The sequence below is a fragment of the Nymphaea colorata genome, chromosome 5, assembly GCF_008831285.2.
Source record: "Nymphaea colorata isolate Beijing-Zhang1983 chromosome 5, ASM883128v2, whole genome shotgun sequence".
NCBI classification, from domain to species: domain Eukaryota; kingdom Viridiplantae; phylum Streptophyta; class Magnoliopsida; order Nymphaeales; family Nymphaeaceae; genus Nymphaea; species Nymphaea colorata.
Window position 1 is genome coordinate 4,257,345 of NC_045142.1, and position 18,753 is coordinate 4,276,097.

Consider the following 18,753-nt stretch of genomic DNA (forward strand, 5'->3'; position numbering starts at 1 on the left):
TTAAATATATTTTATATTTAAAAAATTTATTTTATAATTAAAAATTATTTTTTTATTTTTAAAACAAGTCGGGCCGGGTCGAACCCAAGCTATCAGGCCGAGCCCGGGCCGGGCTGCGTGGCCCGACGGGCCGCATCCGGCCGGCCTTTACCCAGCCGAGCTGGTCCGAATCAATGCCCACCCTTAATTTTTATAAAATAGTAAAACCCCATTATCATTTAGGGTCCGAAAAAATGTCAGTTCACTTGTCTTGTACTGTCAACATAGGTTTTGGAGTCATACCATTTTCTCAATTACATAAAAGAAGCGGCTCAATGGGACCTTAAGCTTCAGCTTGTTCTTTGTTTTGTCTTAAACAATTAAAAATAAAGCTTATACTATTTTTTTTTCATGTATTAGCCAATACAGTATAGATACAACAATTTGGGTAATAGATAATAGATGTCAGCAGCCCTAAAATTTTGGGTAGGAGGAATGTAGAAGAACTTCCGCTTTTTATTCGAGTGGCTTCAGTTTTACAAAATAGTAAAAACCCATTTTTGTTCAGGATCTGACATAAAAAAATGTCAGTTCAGTTGTCTTGTCAACATAGATTTTAGGGTCGCACCATTATCTAAAGATCATGATATGAAGAATCAGCTGTGATGGGACCTGTAGTTTTAGCTTTTTCAAGTGACTTTCCGTTTTGCCTTAAACAATATAAATTAAAGCATATACTAATTTTTTACATGCATTAGCCAATACAGGGTTATATTAGATTGATACAACAATTTGGGTAATAGACAGATCCTATATCTAGAAGCCGCCTTGGACCCTTAGGGCTAGGGAGAAGAGATTAGGCTCTTCTTAGAATGGCTTCTGCTCACCCCAAAATCCTCATTTTTACAAAATAGTAAAGCCCCATTTGTATTTAGGATCCCACATTAAAAAAAAAAAATGTCAGTTCAGTTGTATTGTCAACATAGGTTTTGGGGTCATACTATTTTCTAAGTCTTACGAAGAATCAGCTGAGATGGGATCTTAAGTTTTAGCTTCTTCAAGTGACTTCTAGTTTTTCCTTGAACAAAAAAAAAATAAAGCTTACACTTGTAAAACCAATACTGAGATGGGATCTTAAGTTTTAGCTTCTTCAAGTGACTTTTAGTTTTTCCTTGAACAAAAAAAAATAAAGCTTACACTAATGTTTTTACATATATCGGCCAATACGGAGCTGTATCCGACAGATAGGACAATTTGGGTAGTAGACAAATCCCATACTGGCCGGTGCTGAAAGGGGGGGCCGGTGCTGAAAGGGGGGGCCGTTAGGCCTTTGTCACATCGCTTTTCCAAAGAAATTATGCGCATCAGGGCTCTTTTGGCAACAAAAAATAAGTTGATACTGTTTCATGAACCTGTCTCAAAGAAAGTAAATTTATGTAAATCGGAAAAAAAAAAAACCACCTTATCAAATGCCCTCTATATGATCCCATGACATAAACTAATGATTTCAATGAAAAGAGTGTTGGGAGGTAGGTTGCTGCTTTTATTACCAACTAATGTTATGAGTTAGACCAATGATTCGTTATTGGAGCAGAAAACAAGAATTGGTGACAAAAAATAAGACCTCAGAAGTGGGTTTTGTAGGAAGAATGTTGAGAGAGGCCAAAAAAAAGAATGAAAAGAAACGAAAACATTCTCAAGAGAGACCAAAAAGCGCAGGCCTGGGTTTTGGCATGCTGCCTTCACTAAAGCATTGTGAACAAAATTCACCTTGGATTTACCACTGAAGAGAAACCCATTATAAGCTATGGTCTTTAAAGATTTTCTCCTAACTAAAAGAGAAAGGGAAAAGACATGCCCATTACAAGAAGACTTTCTCCTTATTAAAAGACAAAGCGAAAGATTCTTTTTTTAGTCCAAATAAACACTGTTGTTGAGACTACAGTAGTTCCTCTCTTTCAAAATGAGTGAGCGACCAACCCCAAGGTGGTTTTATATATCAAGGCAAGCGACAACGTTTATTAACCTAAGTGCAGTTTGAGGCGTTGCATAACTGGTCAGATTGGCAGGTCAGTGAAAGTTCAATCATCAATTTGATTCTCATGAATGCTACTCTTGAATTGTAAATGGTAGATGCACAACCTTCTAATTGCGAGTATCGAACCTTGAACATATGAGGAAATAAAGAGTGGCTTCAGCCTCTTCGGAGTACCACTTTGTCAACTATTTCAGCTAACCATGTTAACGAGCTCAACGAGGGGCAACTTGCCAAGACCAATGAACCAAACACAAACAATTCTTCAAACATAGCTCACTTGGGTTTATAAGTCAAATGTGTAATGAGCGATCTGCTCTGACTCAAATGCATACACATTTGTTCAAAGTGTAGCGGAAGGCCCACATCATGCGTTCTAAGTAGATAAGCTTTTATTGCCAAGTAAATTTGCTTCCTATTCACTTACCTTTTTACATGTATATTAGTTCAGTCAAACTCACGAATAAAAAAACAACTTAGGACATCAAGATTAAGTTGCGGTTATATGATCTCGACATTATTAAATTGCACTCTCAAGCTTCAGGTCTATGCAAATCGAGCTAATCTCAGCTCGTAGTGAAAATGAAACACATTTGAGAAGCCAGAATAAGTTATGCCGCTCTTTGCTAAATGACTCGAGAGCTCAAAAACAAAGATGAGTTCGAGTTACTAAATAAATAAATGAACTAAAGTTGGAACATGCATTATCCAATTTGTCCGACTTGCTTCTCAGTCGTAGCTGCTTGATGAGATGGCGTCAGGAGAAGGGTTTTATCATTTTAATGGTTCAGTTTTCAGTCAAGCCAACTAAGAGCCAATCTATATATATTTTGTATACGGACAGTGTGTGTGTGCATGCGCGTGTGAAAATATATACGGACAGTGTGTGTGTGCATGTGAGCGTAAGTGTGTGTGTGTGTGCGCAAGCGCTTGTGTGTGTGTGAGAGAGAGATGAGTGTACGTGTGAGATGAGTGTACGTGTGAGATGAGTGTACGTGTGAGATGAGTGTGTGTGTGTGATGGAAATGAGGCCTCGTCTCTAATCTCACAAACAGAGGATGTGGTTGTTTCCGCCTTGAAGAAAAAGCTTTGTTCCTGTTGGCAGTCCTGAAATTGCTTAACTGCCTGAGTGCAGGTGATTGTGATTTGAAAAGATAAGAAATCCAAAATAGCTTATCCAAGCTTGTCAAAGGCCAGTAGACGCTTGCCACGAGAATGAGCGATAAGCTAAACATGAAACTTGCATCAGATACCTATTGCTAAACCAAACTTGACCTACAATTAGTAAATTTCACCTTTTTCATCCCATCTCAATTTACGTTTTCTATTGCATGTTATGAAACAGATATCACGGACGTTTTTTAGCATGTACATCAAAATTTGTACATGACTTTTTAGCTCCTTTTTATCGATCTTAAATGCTTAATGAATGAAAAGATAAGATTTCTTTATAGCACTCCAACATAATAACCTTAGAATTTCCTAAATTTAAATGTAGCCCTTGAATCTTCTCCAAGTGTGGGAAAGAATAAAGGGAAAAGTATCTTTCTGGTTATGCCGGATTACCATGTTGGTACTTCCGTCATGTCAATTCATCCACGAAAGAAATTTCATGTTTGCACATATTGAAGCTGAATGCAGGCAATGTGTGTGTGTGTGTGTGTGTGTGAGAGAGAGAGAGAGAGAGTGAGAGCGAGAGAGAGAGAGAGACAGAGTCTAAACAGGCATTATTGCAGTTCTTGCAGGGAAACAACACAGTGACTGTCTAGGATACCTGCTACAAGGTAAGCCTAAGAAACACGCTCCAAATTCAAGAACATAAGGTAGAAGACATCCATGCTGCCCCTTAAGAATTAACCTTTGAAGCCCATCCAGCCACGACATGCTCTTTTGCAGCCTTTGTCTTCACGAATGACTCGCGGGAGAAGAAAAGCTGTGAAGGGATGAGAACGAAAAAATTATTACCAGTAGCAGTACAGCAAGACCACATTTTGTAGTACTTGTGGAGAAAGCCATTTTCTGTAAACCATTCACGCACCAGGCAACAGTAGTGGCGTGGATTGGAAATAGAGTTGAAAATTCATCATCTAAATTGAAAATTGATAATCCAATAAACATTTCGTTTCAAAAACAGCACGTATCCCCAATTAAAACTTTCATAAAACATAATATGCTCCCCTTAAAAATTTCATAAGATTTTCTGGCTATGCTGCTGCTAGACCACCTAATCTTGATACTTTAATCCATCAACTTCTGAAGTGAAAATTGAAGGCATACTCCACCATATCAACAATAAAACCGTTCTCTTACACTAAGCAACTTATATCATACCAGAAGCAGCTGTCTGGTCCTGTAACTTTTACAGTTTCATCCATTCGTGTATTCACCAGTGTCGGAAGGGGTTCTTCTCAAGTGCCAGGTCAACTGCTACCAATTACATGAAATCTATATACTTATATACTAGGACTTTCCCTTAACATACCCCATAATCCTTACGTTATTGTAGCCACAGGGACCCATTTTTTCACACAAAATATTTAAGCAAGAAGAACTCATCTATTATTATAGCAGACTAACAGCCATCATCCATTCTGCTATTTTAGACACAATTATCAGAGATAAGCCCACAGATAAGAGCATCTTGTTTACACACCTTCAGAGAATATGAACCTAGGTGTTCAAACTGTTCATTTTCTACCAGAAAGAAGGTTGTTTGATACAAATCAATCTCAAAGGTAGTTCTCTCTCTTTTCGGACAAAAATTTATAGGATGTAATTCAAAACTTACACGGTCATACACATGCAGCAATGCAAAACAAACACCTACTGCCACTGTATAATATATACAACAGATTGAAGTTAAGAACACAGAGATCTAGAGTTCTACACAGATGCATAGGTAAATTAATATGAGGCATGCTATGCTTTTGAATGAGACATCGTAATCCCGATCTATAATTAAAGGGACGTAGAAGACCTTGGGATCAGCCACTTAACGTAAAAAAGGATGCTCGATTTGTTGGTTCCAAATCTCAGGTAACTTGTATGTTTAACAAGGGTGTCCTTGAGAAAATTGGTACTCTAACAAGAGGGTTAGCTGGGAGAGGTTGATGGAAAAGCATGTCCACAGAAGATCTTGAGATGCACATGCATAGCAAGGTTTATGGCCTTGAAACTTGACAGCCTTGACAGAAGGCAACCACACAAAAAGGAATAAAGGACCACTCCACTTCTCTCTTCCACTTATGCAACAAATAATTGCACAGTTACATTACTGCTCTGGCAATATGCAATAAGAGTACATGAAAAATTTGACAAAAATATGCCACGACTTAAGGAAGAGTTTATGACTTTCAGTACGGGTACTTTTTATTGGTCAGTTTTGTGGCTACTGGCTATCCTAAAATTCCCGAGCACAAAAAAAAAAAATCAACCTAAAAATTTCCGACAGAAACATTAACAAGAGGCATATTCAGTTTCAATTGTCAAGCAGAAGCCTTACATACAAAGAAAATTTTGAGTGGCCAGAACATCACAAGTTTGCATTCATAAATTATCATGAATGTCTCACCTTGAGATAATTATGGACATAGGTAAATTCCTCAGGGATACTCCAGTTCTTGTAGTGCCCAAGAGCAATTTCCAAATGGTAAAGCTTAGGTCCAAGACTCAAGTCAACAGCACAAACTTTTTCACCATTCACATAAGGTCCCTGGAAACAAACCATGTTAAATGGCTTGAATAAATTAGCAAATACTGAATAATCAGAAACATAAGATGCATAATGACAAGAAAGAACAGAACACAAAACCAAGAGAACCTGAAGCCGATATTAGATCAAAAAGGGAACCAGCATCATTGGAAAACAAGTTGGCACAAGAAAAAGTGAAACTGTTGCGTAAAACATCCAGCCTTCAACATTTACAGGGAGGAACAGGAGGAAGCCTCCATCAGAACAAGCATCTGGGGACTTGCAGCTGAAAGAGAAATGCTCTCAAAGCAGCATCAATAATTGCAACTTTTAATATAGAACAACCTAATTTATTGTGTCATTATCAACCTAGATTCATATGCTACAGCTACATTGTTGAAAATGATCAAATGTTGCATTTTCCATGTTATGCAAACCAGACCTGAAACTGAATGTTTGTTATTCATCCAATTAATCGTTTGCCTCACTCAAACAATAGCAAGCCAGTAGTTTTCTTTGGAACTTTTTTGAGAGCAAATTTTAAACAAAAGAATGAAAAATGAAAGGTCATTAACATAGTACAATCAGATAATAAAAACAAACAAGAAAGTGAGAAACCATAAGAAACAGAATATAAAGCCTATTCGATCAAGCCAAGGTGGCTAACCAACAAATCCACCAATTTGTCTGCATCAAAGAGAAAAGTAGGGAACTGAGCACTTCCCCAAATGATAGGAAATTTTCTTTTGGGGTTGTAGGTCATGAATATAAGGATCAACGATATTTTAACAGCTAGGCATGCTACATGCCATGAAAAGTCAATATCCAGAATAGTCTCTCACTCAAGCACTTCAGCCTGCTGTCCAATAAAAATATACTCAAATAATGAATAACTATGTAGACTTCTCTCACGAATTTCTGTAGTTCTTGTCAAGATGCAGCCTATCATGCCATTGGAGCCACCTTTTCCTGGCTAGGGACAAGCATTTACTTTCCTTAAGGTCTGAATCACTAGATACACCTTTAGTTGTTTCATCACAAGTCTAAAATTTATGAAACGTATGCAGAAAAAGAACAGTTGATTGATTCTTTCACGTGCACCACATAATACACCAGACTCCTAAAGCAATGCCTTCTGTAGTTTGCCTTGCGTAGTGACACTGCCCAAAGTTGAGAGACAGATCAAGTCATGGTGCTAAACAACGGGCAAGGACATAGATGGTTTATGTTTGCAATTAAATGGTGTTCAGTTCAATCAGAACCTAAATTTTAAACCCCAAAGAAAGCTATACTGTAAGAAAAAATAACAAGAACCAGTGATAGTCTGCTAGAATATACTAATGCTTGGTTTGGTTTCCAGCCTGGTTTAGCCAACCCTAGCCAAGCACAATACGACAGGCATGTCCATGAGTACGCTTTTGACACGTCTTTAACCTGGACTATAGGAAAACAGTATTGAACGGTCGACCTTTTCTTCAGACATAAAATTTTCTGCCTGGCAAGTATAGAGGTTTCAACTTCTAGGAGCAAGAAGTTTCAAAAGCTATTGTGAAAAAGGGACAGGACTTCTCAGGATTTAGTTGTAGTCATCAAAACAGTATGCTGTATTTTCTCTTCCTACAAAATTACAAAACGAAGGGAAAGAGCCCCATATGATCAGAAACAGGATAAGTGAACCCCGAACGCCTTCCCACAAAGTGTATTAGGGTATGCATTTACGGCTACTGGCAGCTAAATTATTTAATTGGATAACTAGCTTAAATTAGTTAATATCCTAGATTTCAACGTGTTACCTAAATGGTAAGTCACTCAGAGAAATATCCCCATGAAAGTAATGTCAAGAGTGTGAATCTTAGTAAAACAAAAGATGCTATACTAAAAAGCAAAACATGGGGTAGTCATACATGCTCCTTGAGATGCTCATTCAGTGCCCGAAGTTCGTCCAAAAGCGCCTGCTCTGTGCCATCGTTCGGGTCTTTACTCTTCAAAAACTTGATAAAAGAGATGAATAACTTAGACCCTCTGCAAAGGACAATATCTTCATATTGAGAAAAGAAAAAAAAAATCTTTAAAACCTAAACGGCAAATAAGCAATTAGATACGATACCCACAACTTAAGGATTCCAAACCGATGCATTCGTTCAGCACTTCTCGCGCATTTTTATGTAAAGAATGCAAATACTTGACAAAACCACCAACAAGCAAAAATGAAGAAGAAAACAACTCTACAGTAGGAAATATTTCGAGCATGGCAACGGGTTCATACACAGAGGCGACCTCCGGTGGAGGCGCAAGCGGCGGATCCGGGAACTTCTCCTCGAGAATCTGGGTGATCACGTCAGAGTCCGGCACCCATTTATCATCCACCTTCAGAACCGGCACCTTGCCTTCCGGGCTGATCTGCAAAAACCTGAAAACACCAGCTTGAGAATAAAGTTAAGGGCCAAAAAAAAAGAAGTCGAGGCCGATTTCCCGACACCCAACTATCAGAGAAAGCAACATACCAATCTGGCTTGTTGGAGAGATCCACCAGTTTCAAGCTGTAGGGGACGCCCTTCTCTTCCAGCGTAAGCGTAACCCTATGGCAGAAAGGACCTGTTGGTGATCACCAGCTCCCCGTGAGAGAGATAGAGCGAGCAAGAGGTGAAGGGAGAGAGAGAGGGAGGGAGGAACAGCACTCACAGTCTCCCAAGACGTCGGGTTGGCCTGTTGCTCCTTTCACGCATATCTCCAACGGTGCTACTGCCTCATTTGCCATTGCCACGCCCCTCCCTCTCTCTCTCTCTCTGGTGATGCGTCTTCAACTACGTCTTCGCATATTTATGGGCAATTCTAAATGCTTCGATTGTGCAAGGCAGCCATCTCTAACGCATCGGTCGATCCCCGTGGCCTGGAAAATTGGGACTACCGACATGAAATTTGACTAATTTTACAGCAGTTGGGCAATGTTTTTGCCCGAGATTTTGCAGAAATCACTAAAATAACAATCTTTTGGCATTTCAGTATAGTTAAAATCAGCTTCTGATACAACTGATCTGTCTAAAATTTAGAAAATCAGACCGAATTGAACGCAGTTAGTTTTGGACTAAAAGAATTGTAAAACATGAACAATTAAAAGAACCAAGAAAAGCACAGAACGAGGACGACAAATGCACAAGAAAGTGAAACTAGGAATTTCAAAAATAAACAAAGAAAAAAATCGATTGACTCAAGCATCGTTGCATAACTTGTTTGTTTGAAAATCAATGGATCTAAGACCCCACTTCATTTTTCAATAAATCGTTTCGAAATTGAGACCATTACGATTTTCGAATCTCGATGATCTGAATTGAAGTTAACAATATTAGTTGTGTTTCAAAACCATATTGGATATGTGAAGTCCACGTCTCATTTTTCTGCTTATCGATCCCAGCATATTATAGTTCACAAATAAGCCAATTCATCTAGGTTCCCATAAGCGTCCCACGTTGAAAGTTGGAAAGCCAACACCGAATTGTTTCATGCTTGAGCTTGAGCCTGATCTTGAGCTTAAGCTTTTAAGTTAGATTTAACATCATAAAACTGCCTAAACATAATGATCAGTACGGTTTAATCTTCAAATCTGCAATTGGTTCTTGTTGATGAGTTCATATAAATCCACATACGTATAAAAACAAAAGTGAATAATGCATGAAATGGTCGTTCGGAAATTTTGGCACGAGGAACATAATATGTAAGTTTTTATTTGAACATGATCATTAATATGTAAATGTATATAAATTTATACGTGAGTTTTTGGAAAATACTAGTTATAAAATTTTAAATTTTCAAGGGCCACAGAAAAATTACCATGTAGTATCAATATGAAAATAAACATTTTTTGTTGGTATGTGTCCACGATTGCCCACACAACGTCCACACCTGCCGAATTGAAGACTCGCCACCCTCCCATCGTCTCTACCTTACCTTTTTGTGTTTGAATGGCAAGTAGAGTTGCTTGTGCTTCTCATGATGCTGACATTTAAGCCTTAAGAGGGACGTGGTTAGATGGAGCACCAACATGCTCTTCTCCAAGTATTAATTGCCAACAACTATTCTGGCTGCTTTCCAAGTTTTTTTCTTCCATGTGAAATACTTTATGACTCGTAGGTGAGTTCTTAAGGCTCAGTTTCATGCACGTGAAGTTTTTTGCATGGTAAAATTATTAATGTACGGAATCAATAATTTTTCGTGGAAAAGAGTCGGGCATAAAAATGTCTGACTTTTTTGCGTAGGAAGTTTTTTCAATTTCAATAAAAAATGCATGGTAAAGTGCCTATGTTTGATGCCGTAGGAAAAACCATACAAGAAAAAAAAAACAACATTGAATAATATTTTTCTTGTGCGTCAAACAGAACCTAAGTTACTCGTCCATTTTTTTCACTAGGTAAATACTCTCGTGTTCCTATGATTTACAGCCAAGCAAAGATATCTATGCATGAACTCAGCTTTATCAAGCAAAAGTTTGGGATTGTGTAACTTATACACAAGCAAATATAGAAACAAGCTTTATAAAAAACTTATTAAGAAGGAAATGCTTTTTAAATCACCGATATGATGACCTCAGCGGGCATAAATTAGTTTGTCGGACTAAGGGTCTTGAAAAACACTCATCTTTTTCACCATTCAATATCTCTATGTCTTAACTGGTAGCATTCAATACCCAAGTTAAAGGATGCACCATAGTCATCGCTAGTGCCGATGCAAACCAAGACCCTAGCTGTAGAGTTTTTTTTTTAGGGAACACGGTCGTTGGTTGTTAACCTCTCGCTCACCTGATAATCATGTGTATACCAATTTGAACAATCTACTTTTTTGATAATTTTATGAGAAGTATTTTATATATTTATGTCTGGAGCTTAACCGAGTTTAACCGACCTGAGCCTCCACTTAACTCGAGCTCGACTCGTTTAGGTTATTGAGTTCATTTCTTAACTTGAATTCGACTCGTTTAATAAATGAGTCGAGTTCAAATCAAGTTTATCGAGCGAATTCTAGTCGAGCTTGAGTTAGCTCGACTCGTTGAGCAGCCCTAATTGTAAAGTACATAGCTGAAAATAAAAAAATGGCTGATAATTTCATGCATTTTCCTTCAAAGAAAATGTATGGCCACTTTATAATAATGTGGCGGAGCCAGGATTTCAAGTCAACAGGGAACACATATAGAATTTAATCTGAGCGGGGTCACAAATTAAAGGTTACATAATACCAGACCAGCCAAAATTGATTGCTCAAGTACTTTTTTGTTAATCCAACCATATAGATATGCTCTTAATAGTGTTTTGATGAAAACCATATACTAAGTCATTTTTTGAATTTGACATGTTCCTATAGTAATCAAAAAATGAATGGCTCTTATGGCATCAAGTTTTGAATGGTGAAAAAGATGAGTGTTTTTCTTAGAGACAACTCCAATTAAGACATGTTTTATGTTGGACAAATATTTATAAACATATTAGAAATTTTGTTTGAAATCATATATATATATATATATATATATATATATATATATATATATATATATAGTCACCCTGGCTCATATTTGGCTCCACCATTATATTATATACACAATTTGGTTCTGATCTTTTATTCCTTTTCTTCATTCTCCTTTATTCCTTTCACACCCAGAATTCTCTTTCTAATGAAGATTGTAGCAAAACTTCTATACCGCATGTCACTTATGATAAAAGTGACAATTGAAAATTAATTATTAAAAGTACTTTTTCTAATAAGAAAAAATAGAAAATAATATGATACAACATTATATGGGCCGACGGACATAAGCAGAAACTCCATATAAATATGCAAGGATACGTAAGATCAAATAAGATAACATTTAAGCAAAATTAATGCCAGCTCTGGCTATGTTGTGTTTAGTTTCAAAGCAGAAAGATAGGAAAAAGGGACCTTTTATAGAGTTTGACATGAGATTATTTCAGTTGTCATTTTATTATCATCAATAGATTTCACGAATATATCAAATGGTAAATGAATAAGTCCTGCCCAAAGAATATTTATTGTCGTAGATAAATGCTAATTAAAAAGACACAAATACTATGTTATGTGCATGAATGAGAGTTTACAAATAGGGATGTCAATATATCTGATTTGAACCTACCGAGTGAACCAACTGAATCGGAGTACATATTGCAATTTCGGATTCGCATCATTCAAGTGAAAGGATGATGATGAACTCCTGCTTCAGTAGGGCGGAGTTAAACATCAATTGACTGGTAGCTGGACCAAACCGGTTGTGTTAACTCAATTGTATGACCTGTGGGTGAATGCGAGAACTCCTTATATGGTAGGTGGAGTTTGTAAAAAAACGTCCAATCTGATTGATTAGTGTTTTATGAATCTGTTCAATCTTTAAGGTAAATTCATGGCCACGGAAAGGTCTAAGAGTTTTTATCGTAAAGGACAAATATCTCCTTTATATCTCATTCAAAATGTCACTTGTCTTCAAACGGTCGTATTAATAAAAGCTTAGGGGCATATGCGTCACTGTCTTCTCCAATGAACCTGGACGGTCGGGGCAATGAATCTGGTCGTGTTTTTCGCTTTGGGACATTGCTGTCCAGATTCTACCCTTACCTTTTAGGTCAAGGACCAAAATGTGCTCTTTCAAAAACAAGGGAAGAGGACAAGAAGTGGAGCTGAGCTGGAACTGGATCAATCTAGAACTAGATCCAAAGGTCCAGATCCAAGCACCGAGAGAAAATATCGCCTCCGAAAGCCAATTGAGAAGGAAAAAAACGTTTAGTTCACAAGCTAACGCAAGATGAAGATAACGTTATAATACTGTTGGTTTGCATTTTTAACGGGAAAATGATGGACATGGCATTCGAACACGAAGGTGGGAGGAGGCAAATACGGGACAAACAAACAAACATGAACATGGCTTAATCTTTCGGATGAATATTTAAAATAGATTCATTAAACACTAATTCCCATTTTTCTTACCAAATGGGACAATTTAATTTATTTATTTATAAATTTCTATAAATCAAAGTTCTTAAGGCTTTGAACATTTAGTACACATGAACATATATATAAACACCAGTAATCATGTAAATATATTCTAACAGAAAAATTACCCTTTCCCAAATTTTGACTTCTTGATACTAATAAGGTTTAAAGGGTTTAAGTTGAAGTTGATCTAGGCCTAACTTTAACAACCAGACCCACTCATGAGTTCCGGCTCCTAGTTCGATGGATCTCAACTTGCCTCTTAACAGTTTTGGTTCTAACTAAAAAAAAAAAAGTTGAGAACCATAATAACCATCTATGAAAATTATTAACTTGATATACATAAAAGTCTTTTATGAAAACTATTATTTGGCTTTGGATAAACTTTAAAAATACTATATGCCTCTTCTAAAAAAAAGTGTGGCTCCAACCCTACCCTACCTAAGTTCAAGGTAGACCTAGTTAAAGGGAATTGGGACTGGTTTGATAGGAGAAGACTGGTAACACAGCCCGTTCCTACCGGGCCATATTATTTGATTGCACCAAGCTTTACAGAACAATCTTGTTGAGATGCGTCAGTAAAATGTGTATACTCGAGTTTAAGCACTATAGCGAAACTGTATCCTCTGAGAATGATATTTTCACTTCCACAGGTTAGAAAACAGCGGCAATATCGCTCCATTTACTGGCGGGACTTCATTGACGATCATGGAAACCGTCAAGATGATATACAGTGACTGTTCAACTACCGTCACAGCTGCACGCATACGTCATCAATGTTAGGGAAACGGTCAGAAGTAGACGATCATGCAAAACGGTCAGTATAATAATATAGTAACGCATTTGGCTTGCTGTCACTGTAGGGGAGACGTTACTGATGATGATTCAAAATGTCAGTATACCATGCTGTGGTGCTAGCAACAGTGACGCCCCTATTGATGGTTTTTTACGGTTTGTATGGACCATTAATGGTAAAAAAGTGTCACAGTTTTAATACTTTCTTTCTTGTGGCTATCTGGTTAGGAAGCAATCTCAGTTGCTACTTTATTCTTCTTGTTCTTCTCTTAATTGTTAATAAGACCAATGGTTGAGATTGTTTCATATCTACTTAATATAAGTGTCTAACACCTACCAATTTCTCACCAAAACAATCACGTTCTAAATAGAGAAATTTTCATTAATGGCTTTCCTTTGCTATACTTTGAAATAGAAGCCTCACATTTTTTTTATCCCAGCTTGCTCATTTGGGTTGAGACTGAATTTGCAGTACTTATATATATATATATATATATATATATATAATTGGTGGATCATGAACTTAAGAATGTTTTGATGAGAAATACATATTCAGAAAAATCAATGACTCTTGTAACATCAAAAATTTCACTATATTTTGAGAACTAAACTGAGACTCGTTGTACGTTGAGTTAATGTTTATAAACATTTTAGATTGTTCATATTTTGTTTAAGATATAAATGATTCAAAAGGTCTGGTTTTTAGGGGTGGCCTAAGTCTGATGGAGAAAATTAGATACCCGTTTAGGTGAATTTTTAAAATTTGGACTTGGTTTTAAATGAGTTTAGTTTATAATCTATCTGCTTGTTTTTCTCACGGGTCTGGATTTTGTACTAGAACTATACCCGTGACCCGTGAGCCTGATTTAAGCAAGTATTATGAGTCATGCCTCAATTCAATGGATCGGGTACAACATTTGAGTCGGGTCAATTGGATCCAATTATATTCCTATCTCCAGACTCGAGAGAAGAACGAGGAGGAGGGGGAGAAGAAGCGGGAGGAAATGGAAGCAGTTGCTGGCATCCATGGCTCCTCTATCCCTCTCTCTTCGTCACAGTCCTCTTTGTCGTCTCCTTTCTCCAGTACATGCTCGTTTATCCTCAGAATCCCAAGAAAACCCACCACCATCCCCAAGTCCCACAGAAGCGCTCGGATTATCGCGGCGACTAGGAGAAGCGGTTTGGCAGCCATGGAAAACCAAATGTCCGGCCCTCTTCAAGCCCTGGTGTCGGTCTTCCGCAGCAGTGGCGTCTTCCTGACGACCACCATCGTCTTCCTTGGCTGCCTCTGCTCCCCTTCTGCCGCAAACACGCTCCCTTCTGCCACCCCGGCTGTCGCAGAAGCTGCGGAGAACGAGACGGCGGAGGAGAAGGAGAGGTTTGTGGAGGAGTACCTAGAGGCGAACCCCGATGATGTCGATGCCCTCAAGGCACTTCTGGAGGTGAAAGTCGAGGCTGCAAATCTGCTGGAGGCGATATCGGCCGTCGATCGCCTCGCCGCCGTCGAGCCGGCTGAGAAGAGATGGCCATTGACGCGAGCTCAGCTCCTGAACCGTGTGGGCGACGTCGAGGCAGCGGTGCAGGGGTTCGAGGAGATCCTCGCCGAAGAGCCCCTCTCCGTCGAGGCCTACCAGGGACTGGTGAGTATCGCCGCCTCGCAATCGCAGTCGTTTGAGGAATTGGACACTATCTCGAGGAGAATAGAATCGGCCATGGCACGGTGCCGGAAGGAGAAGAGGAAGGAAGAAATTCGCGATTTTCGGTTGCTCATGGCGCAAATTAAGGTAATCAGGGGCCAGTATGATGAAGCATTAAAGGTTTACCAGGAGCTCGTGAAGGAGGAGCCCAGGGATTTCAGGCCCTATCTTTGTCAAGGCGTCCTTTACACGCTTATGAGGAAGAAGGTTGACGCAGAGAAGCAATTTGAGAAGTGCCGGCGACTCGTTCCCAGGGGTCATCCTTATACCAGAGTCTTCGGTGACAATGTACTGTCGACCAACGTTTTCTCTCGACTGTCTGAGAAGCAGGGTGCCAGGAGATGACAATGGTTGAGCTTGGGTGGTACCTACATTTTCTTCGAGTAAGTGGTTCAACTGGCTTTCATCATTTGAATGTGGTGGTGGAAGAATCTGGTTTGCAACTTAGAATTTATACTGCTCAAGCAGATTCGCTAAAGGAAGAAAAGTAGCAGAAATCCAATGGACTAATTTGCTTGTGGTCGAACTTCTTTTCTTTTTCTTCTGGTTCTATGCTTGAACTTCTTTTCTTGTTTCTTTCCTTGTTCTTTGCTTGTAGTTTTCTGCAACTAGGGTTGCACCCCCTTGTCTATTGGGAAGTACCATGCTCTTTGTTGCATTTTCTATGTGTGATCTACCTTTAAAAGATGTTTACTCTATTCATTTGTTTTTTACTGTGCTTGATGAATACTTTTGTAGGTCAACTTCACTACGAATTCAGGTTTTTCTTGGTTTTTTGAGGAAATGGGTTTCTTTTGTGTAGTGACTTTGAATTCATGTTAGGCTCTATGCCTCTATCATATTTATGAGGGCCGAAGGCCCTGCTAATATACAAATAAAACTCAGGTTTCAGTTGGACTAGAATGTAACTCAGTGTAGACTAACCTCGCTTAACATTCTACAGAAGTTTTCTTTTTTGAGAGTTAAAGGCACCATAAAATGCACGTCGCAATTTTCAGATTACCTTTTACTGATATACAGCTTCGGGTAGGAAAATGCATGGTTTATGTGGTAGCTATGTTGTCAAAGGCTCTTGGGCCCTGGCTCACCTAGTTTCTCAAGCTTTGCTTGTCCTAAGACAGCTGTTCCTATGCAACTTCCGTAGAGCAATGCCTATGGCACCTAGGTACTCAATAGCCTAACATTTTCTTTGCATTAATCTAAAATTTTGTTCTTTTTTCCCTTACTTTTCTTCCGATACATCTTTTTCTTGTTCTTGTTTTTCACTTTCCATTATTGCATGTGATCTTACATTGAATAATTAATTTTATACGTCTGTGTGTGTATGTCTATTTATGCGACTATACAGCACTCAGTGTTGTGTGTTATTAATTCTATATTTTTGTTTCTTCTACCGCTTAAACCGCTTAGGCTGTAGGCACTCCTCATTGCCTAGGCTCTGTTAGCACTTTTGACAACATAGTATGGTAATTGTTTGAGCTGTTATCATGAGGTACCTGTTTCATGTATATTGAAAAACTTAGGCAAGTCTGGTGGATGGCATCCGAAATTGTAGATTTCTAGATACAATATACCAACTGATGCATATGAAGTCGCTTATGAGCTTTGTGCACTTTATCTTTGATATCAGAGGACATTGTCCATCTGGTTTACTGGTAGTCGTTTTTTTATGCACCTTTTTGTTACTTTATGGTCCAAGGCTCTAAGCATTCAATAAATAATGTCATTCAGTGAAGGAAGATTTTTGAACTGATGAAATGATTTTGTTTGCTTGTGAAAAATCGCACTAGGGGAAGAGATATTAGTAAAATCTTATCTTGAACATTTCTGTATCATACTTTTATAGCTCATGCCTTTCTCAACAATAAGATGGTGAACATTGTGGTATGGTTTGGGGATCACTACCATTAAATTTTTCTTAAGGTGCTTCTAGTGGCTACTAGTAAGTAGCCACTTGCATTTATGGGTTCCTCACAGGTGTACTAAGAATGAATTTTTATGGTATTTGATGGCCTTTCTGAATGTATGTTTTTTTATTAGATCTTTGCTCCTAGCCAGCACATGATGCAATATTAAGAAGATGTATTCCATGCCCATTGTGATATGTTGGCTACTGATCTGGTTCCTAGGAAATTCCAAGCAAAAAAATTGGCTCTTCTGTGAAGATCCTAGTAGAGGTGCACATAGGAGAACTGAGCTTAAAGAAACACATGACAAGATTGGGTCCATTTAGAAGGTACAAGTGTGAAGCTGGACGGAGTTAGAGCAGGAATAAAGATTCCTATTGAAGCTCAGCTGAAGTTAAAGCACGAGCTAGACCCTACTAGTTATGGTGATTGTGAAACTGTTGCCTGAGAAAATAACCACATGGTGTTACTGGGGTGAGATTTTATCCTGCCACCTCATGCATAGGAGATGAACTTCCTCTCTGATGGGTAGGACATTAATGGTTGACATGAGCAGAAAGAATATTGGATTTGTATATGTCTATCAAGATTAATTAGGCTTCAGTCAAGTTCATTTAACGAGGCTTTTCCTTCACTAATTCTTGGAATTTGACCAGCATCCTAGTTCAACTTGGGCTTTTTTTTTTGGGGGGGTTGCGGGAGCCTGTCCCATGCCTAAATCAGCTGAGCCTCAACTAGCTCCCACTTTATATGCTTCCTTCACATGTCAGTTAATTTACACACGTGACTGATGGCTATGGGTCATACTCTCTAGCCACGCTTTAAATCCCTCAAAAGCTTCATTTATTTATAAAACTGAATGATCAAGGATCTTGAGCTGTCTGGCATAGTATTGGGCTTAAGGAACTAGCTCAGACAAAAATATTACAGCCACTTCTCATACCCAAATGGATTGATCATGTGTCATTTGAATCTGAATGTGTTGACTAAGTTTCCCAAAGACTAATATCAGGCCCCTGAAATTTTGAAATTTTTCTCCAATTACATGTCTCTGTGGGTATGCACATGAACACACCATGTATTTTTTGTTTTTGCTTATGCCCTAATTGAGTCTCTTTTCTATCTCATCTATAATTGTGTCAGGACATGGCTATGAAAAGAAATAGGTTAGTTGATATCTTTTTTAATGTCTCCACAGATTTCCATTTTAAATCTAATGAGGCCAATTTTTGAGTTACATTGTTGCGAGAAGCATTTATTGCGTGCTCATATCTTCTATCTTATGTCTACCATTACTTGTTGTCATGAGAGGGCTTTTCTGATTTCATTCTGCTGAATTTAGCGGTTCTTTTTCCTCATGAAAGATCTGCTTCTGTTGCAGGATGTGTTCGTGCCTCGCCGTGATAGGCCCTCAATATAGCTTGCAGCTTTACGGTATTAATTTCCTGTGAAGCGGTTTCTGTTAGCAGTTTCAATTTTGTGACTTGTCTACTGGTTGGCTGTCAAAGACTGAAGGGGAGCTTGATCCGGTTAGGGCTTCTCCAGGGCAGTCATCTTCTTCCCTCAATTCAGAGTTTTTATGGCAAAAATGCTTGGAGATTTAAAGTTAATTTCTGCGTTTTGCCCTTTTTAATGATGAAATAGCCCATTAGTACGTGCGTA

The 18,753-nt window shown here is 38.4% G+C and overlaps 2 protein-coding genes across 2 annotated transcripts; one reads left to right on the forward strand and one right to left on the reverse strand.

The window, feature by feature from the left end:
• Positions 1-3,726: 3,726 nt before the first annotated feature.
• Positions 3,727-8,595, reverse strand: LOC116254866 (probable glutathione S-transferase DHAR1, cytosolic). The gene is made up of 6 exons (XM_031630483.2): positions 8,388-8,595; positions 8,210-8,300; positions 7,972-8,115; positions 7,610-7,727; positions 5,586-5,726; positions 3,727-3,947 (listed from the first exon to the last, which is right to left on the reverse strand). The coding sequence occupies exons 1-6, from the start codon at positions 8,461-8,463 to the stop codon at positions 3,861-3,863; spliced, it is 657 nt and encodes a 218-aa protein (XP_031486343.1). The 5' UTR covers positions 8,464-8,595; the 3' UTR covers positions 3,727-3,860.
• Positions 8,596-14,463: 5,868 nt separating this feature from the next.
• Positions 14,464-18,753, forward strand: LOC116253987 (protein SLOW GREEN 1, chloroplastic-like). The gene is made up of 2 exons (XM_031628999.2): positions 14,464-15,567; positions 18,473-18,753. The coding sequence occupies exon 1, from the start codon at positions 14,492-14,494 to the stop codon at positions 15,527-15,529; it is 1,038 nt and encodes a 345-aa protein (XP_031484859.1). The 5' UTR covers positions 14,464-14,491; the 3' UTR covers positions 15,530-15,567; positions 18,473-18,753.

Coding starts and splice junctions, on each gene's coding strand:
- LOC116254866 (XM_031630483.2), bottom strand. CDS start 8,463: ATGGCAAATGAGGCAGTAGCACCGTTGGAGATATGCGTGAAAGGAGCA. Junction 8,301..8,387: donor ACCCGACGTCTTGGGAGACT/GTGAGTGCTGTT, acceptor GATCACCAACAG/GTCCTTTCTGCCATAGGGTT. Junction 3,948..5,585: donor ATGTCCATAATTATCTCAAG/GTGAGACATTCA, acceptor ATCCCTTCACAG/CTTTTCTTCTCCCGCGAGTC.
- LOC116253987 (XM_031628999.2), top strand. CDS start 14,492: ATGGAAGCAGTTGCTGGCATCCATGGCTCCTCTATCCCTCTCTCTTCG.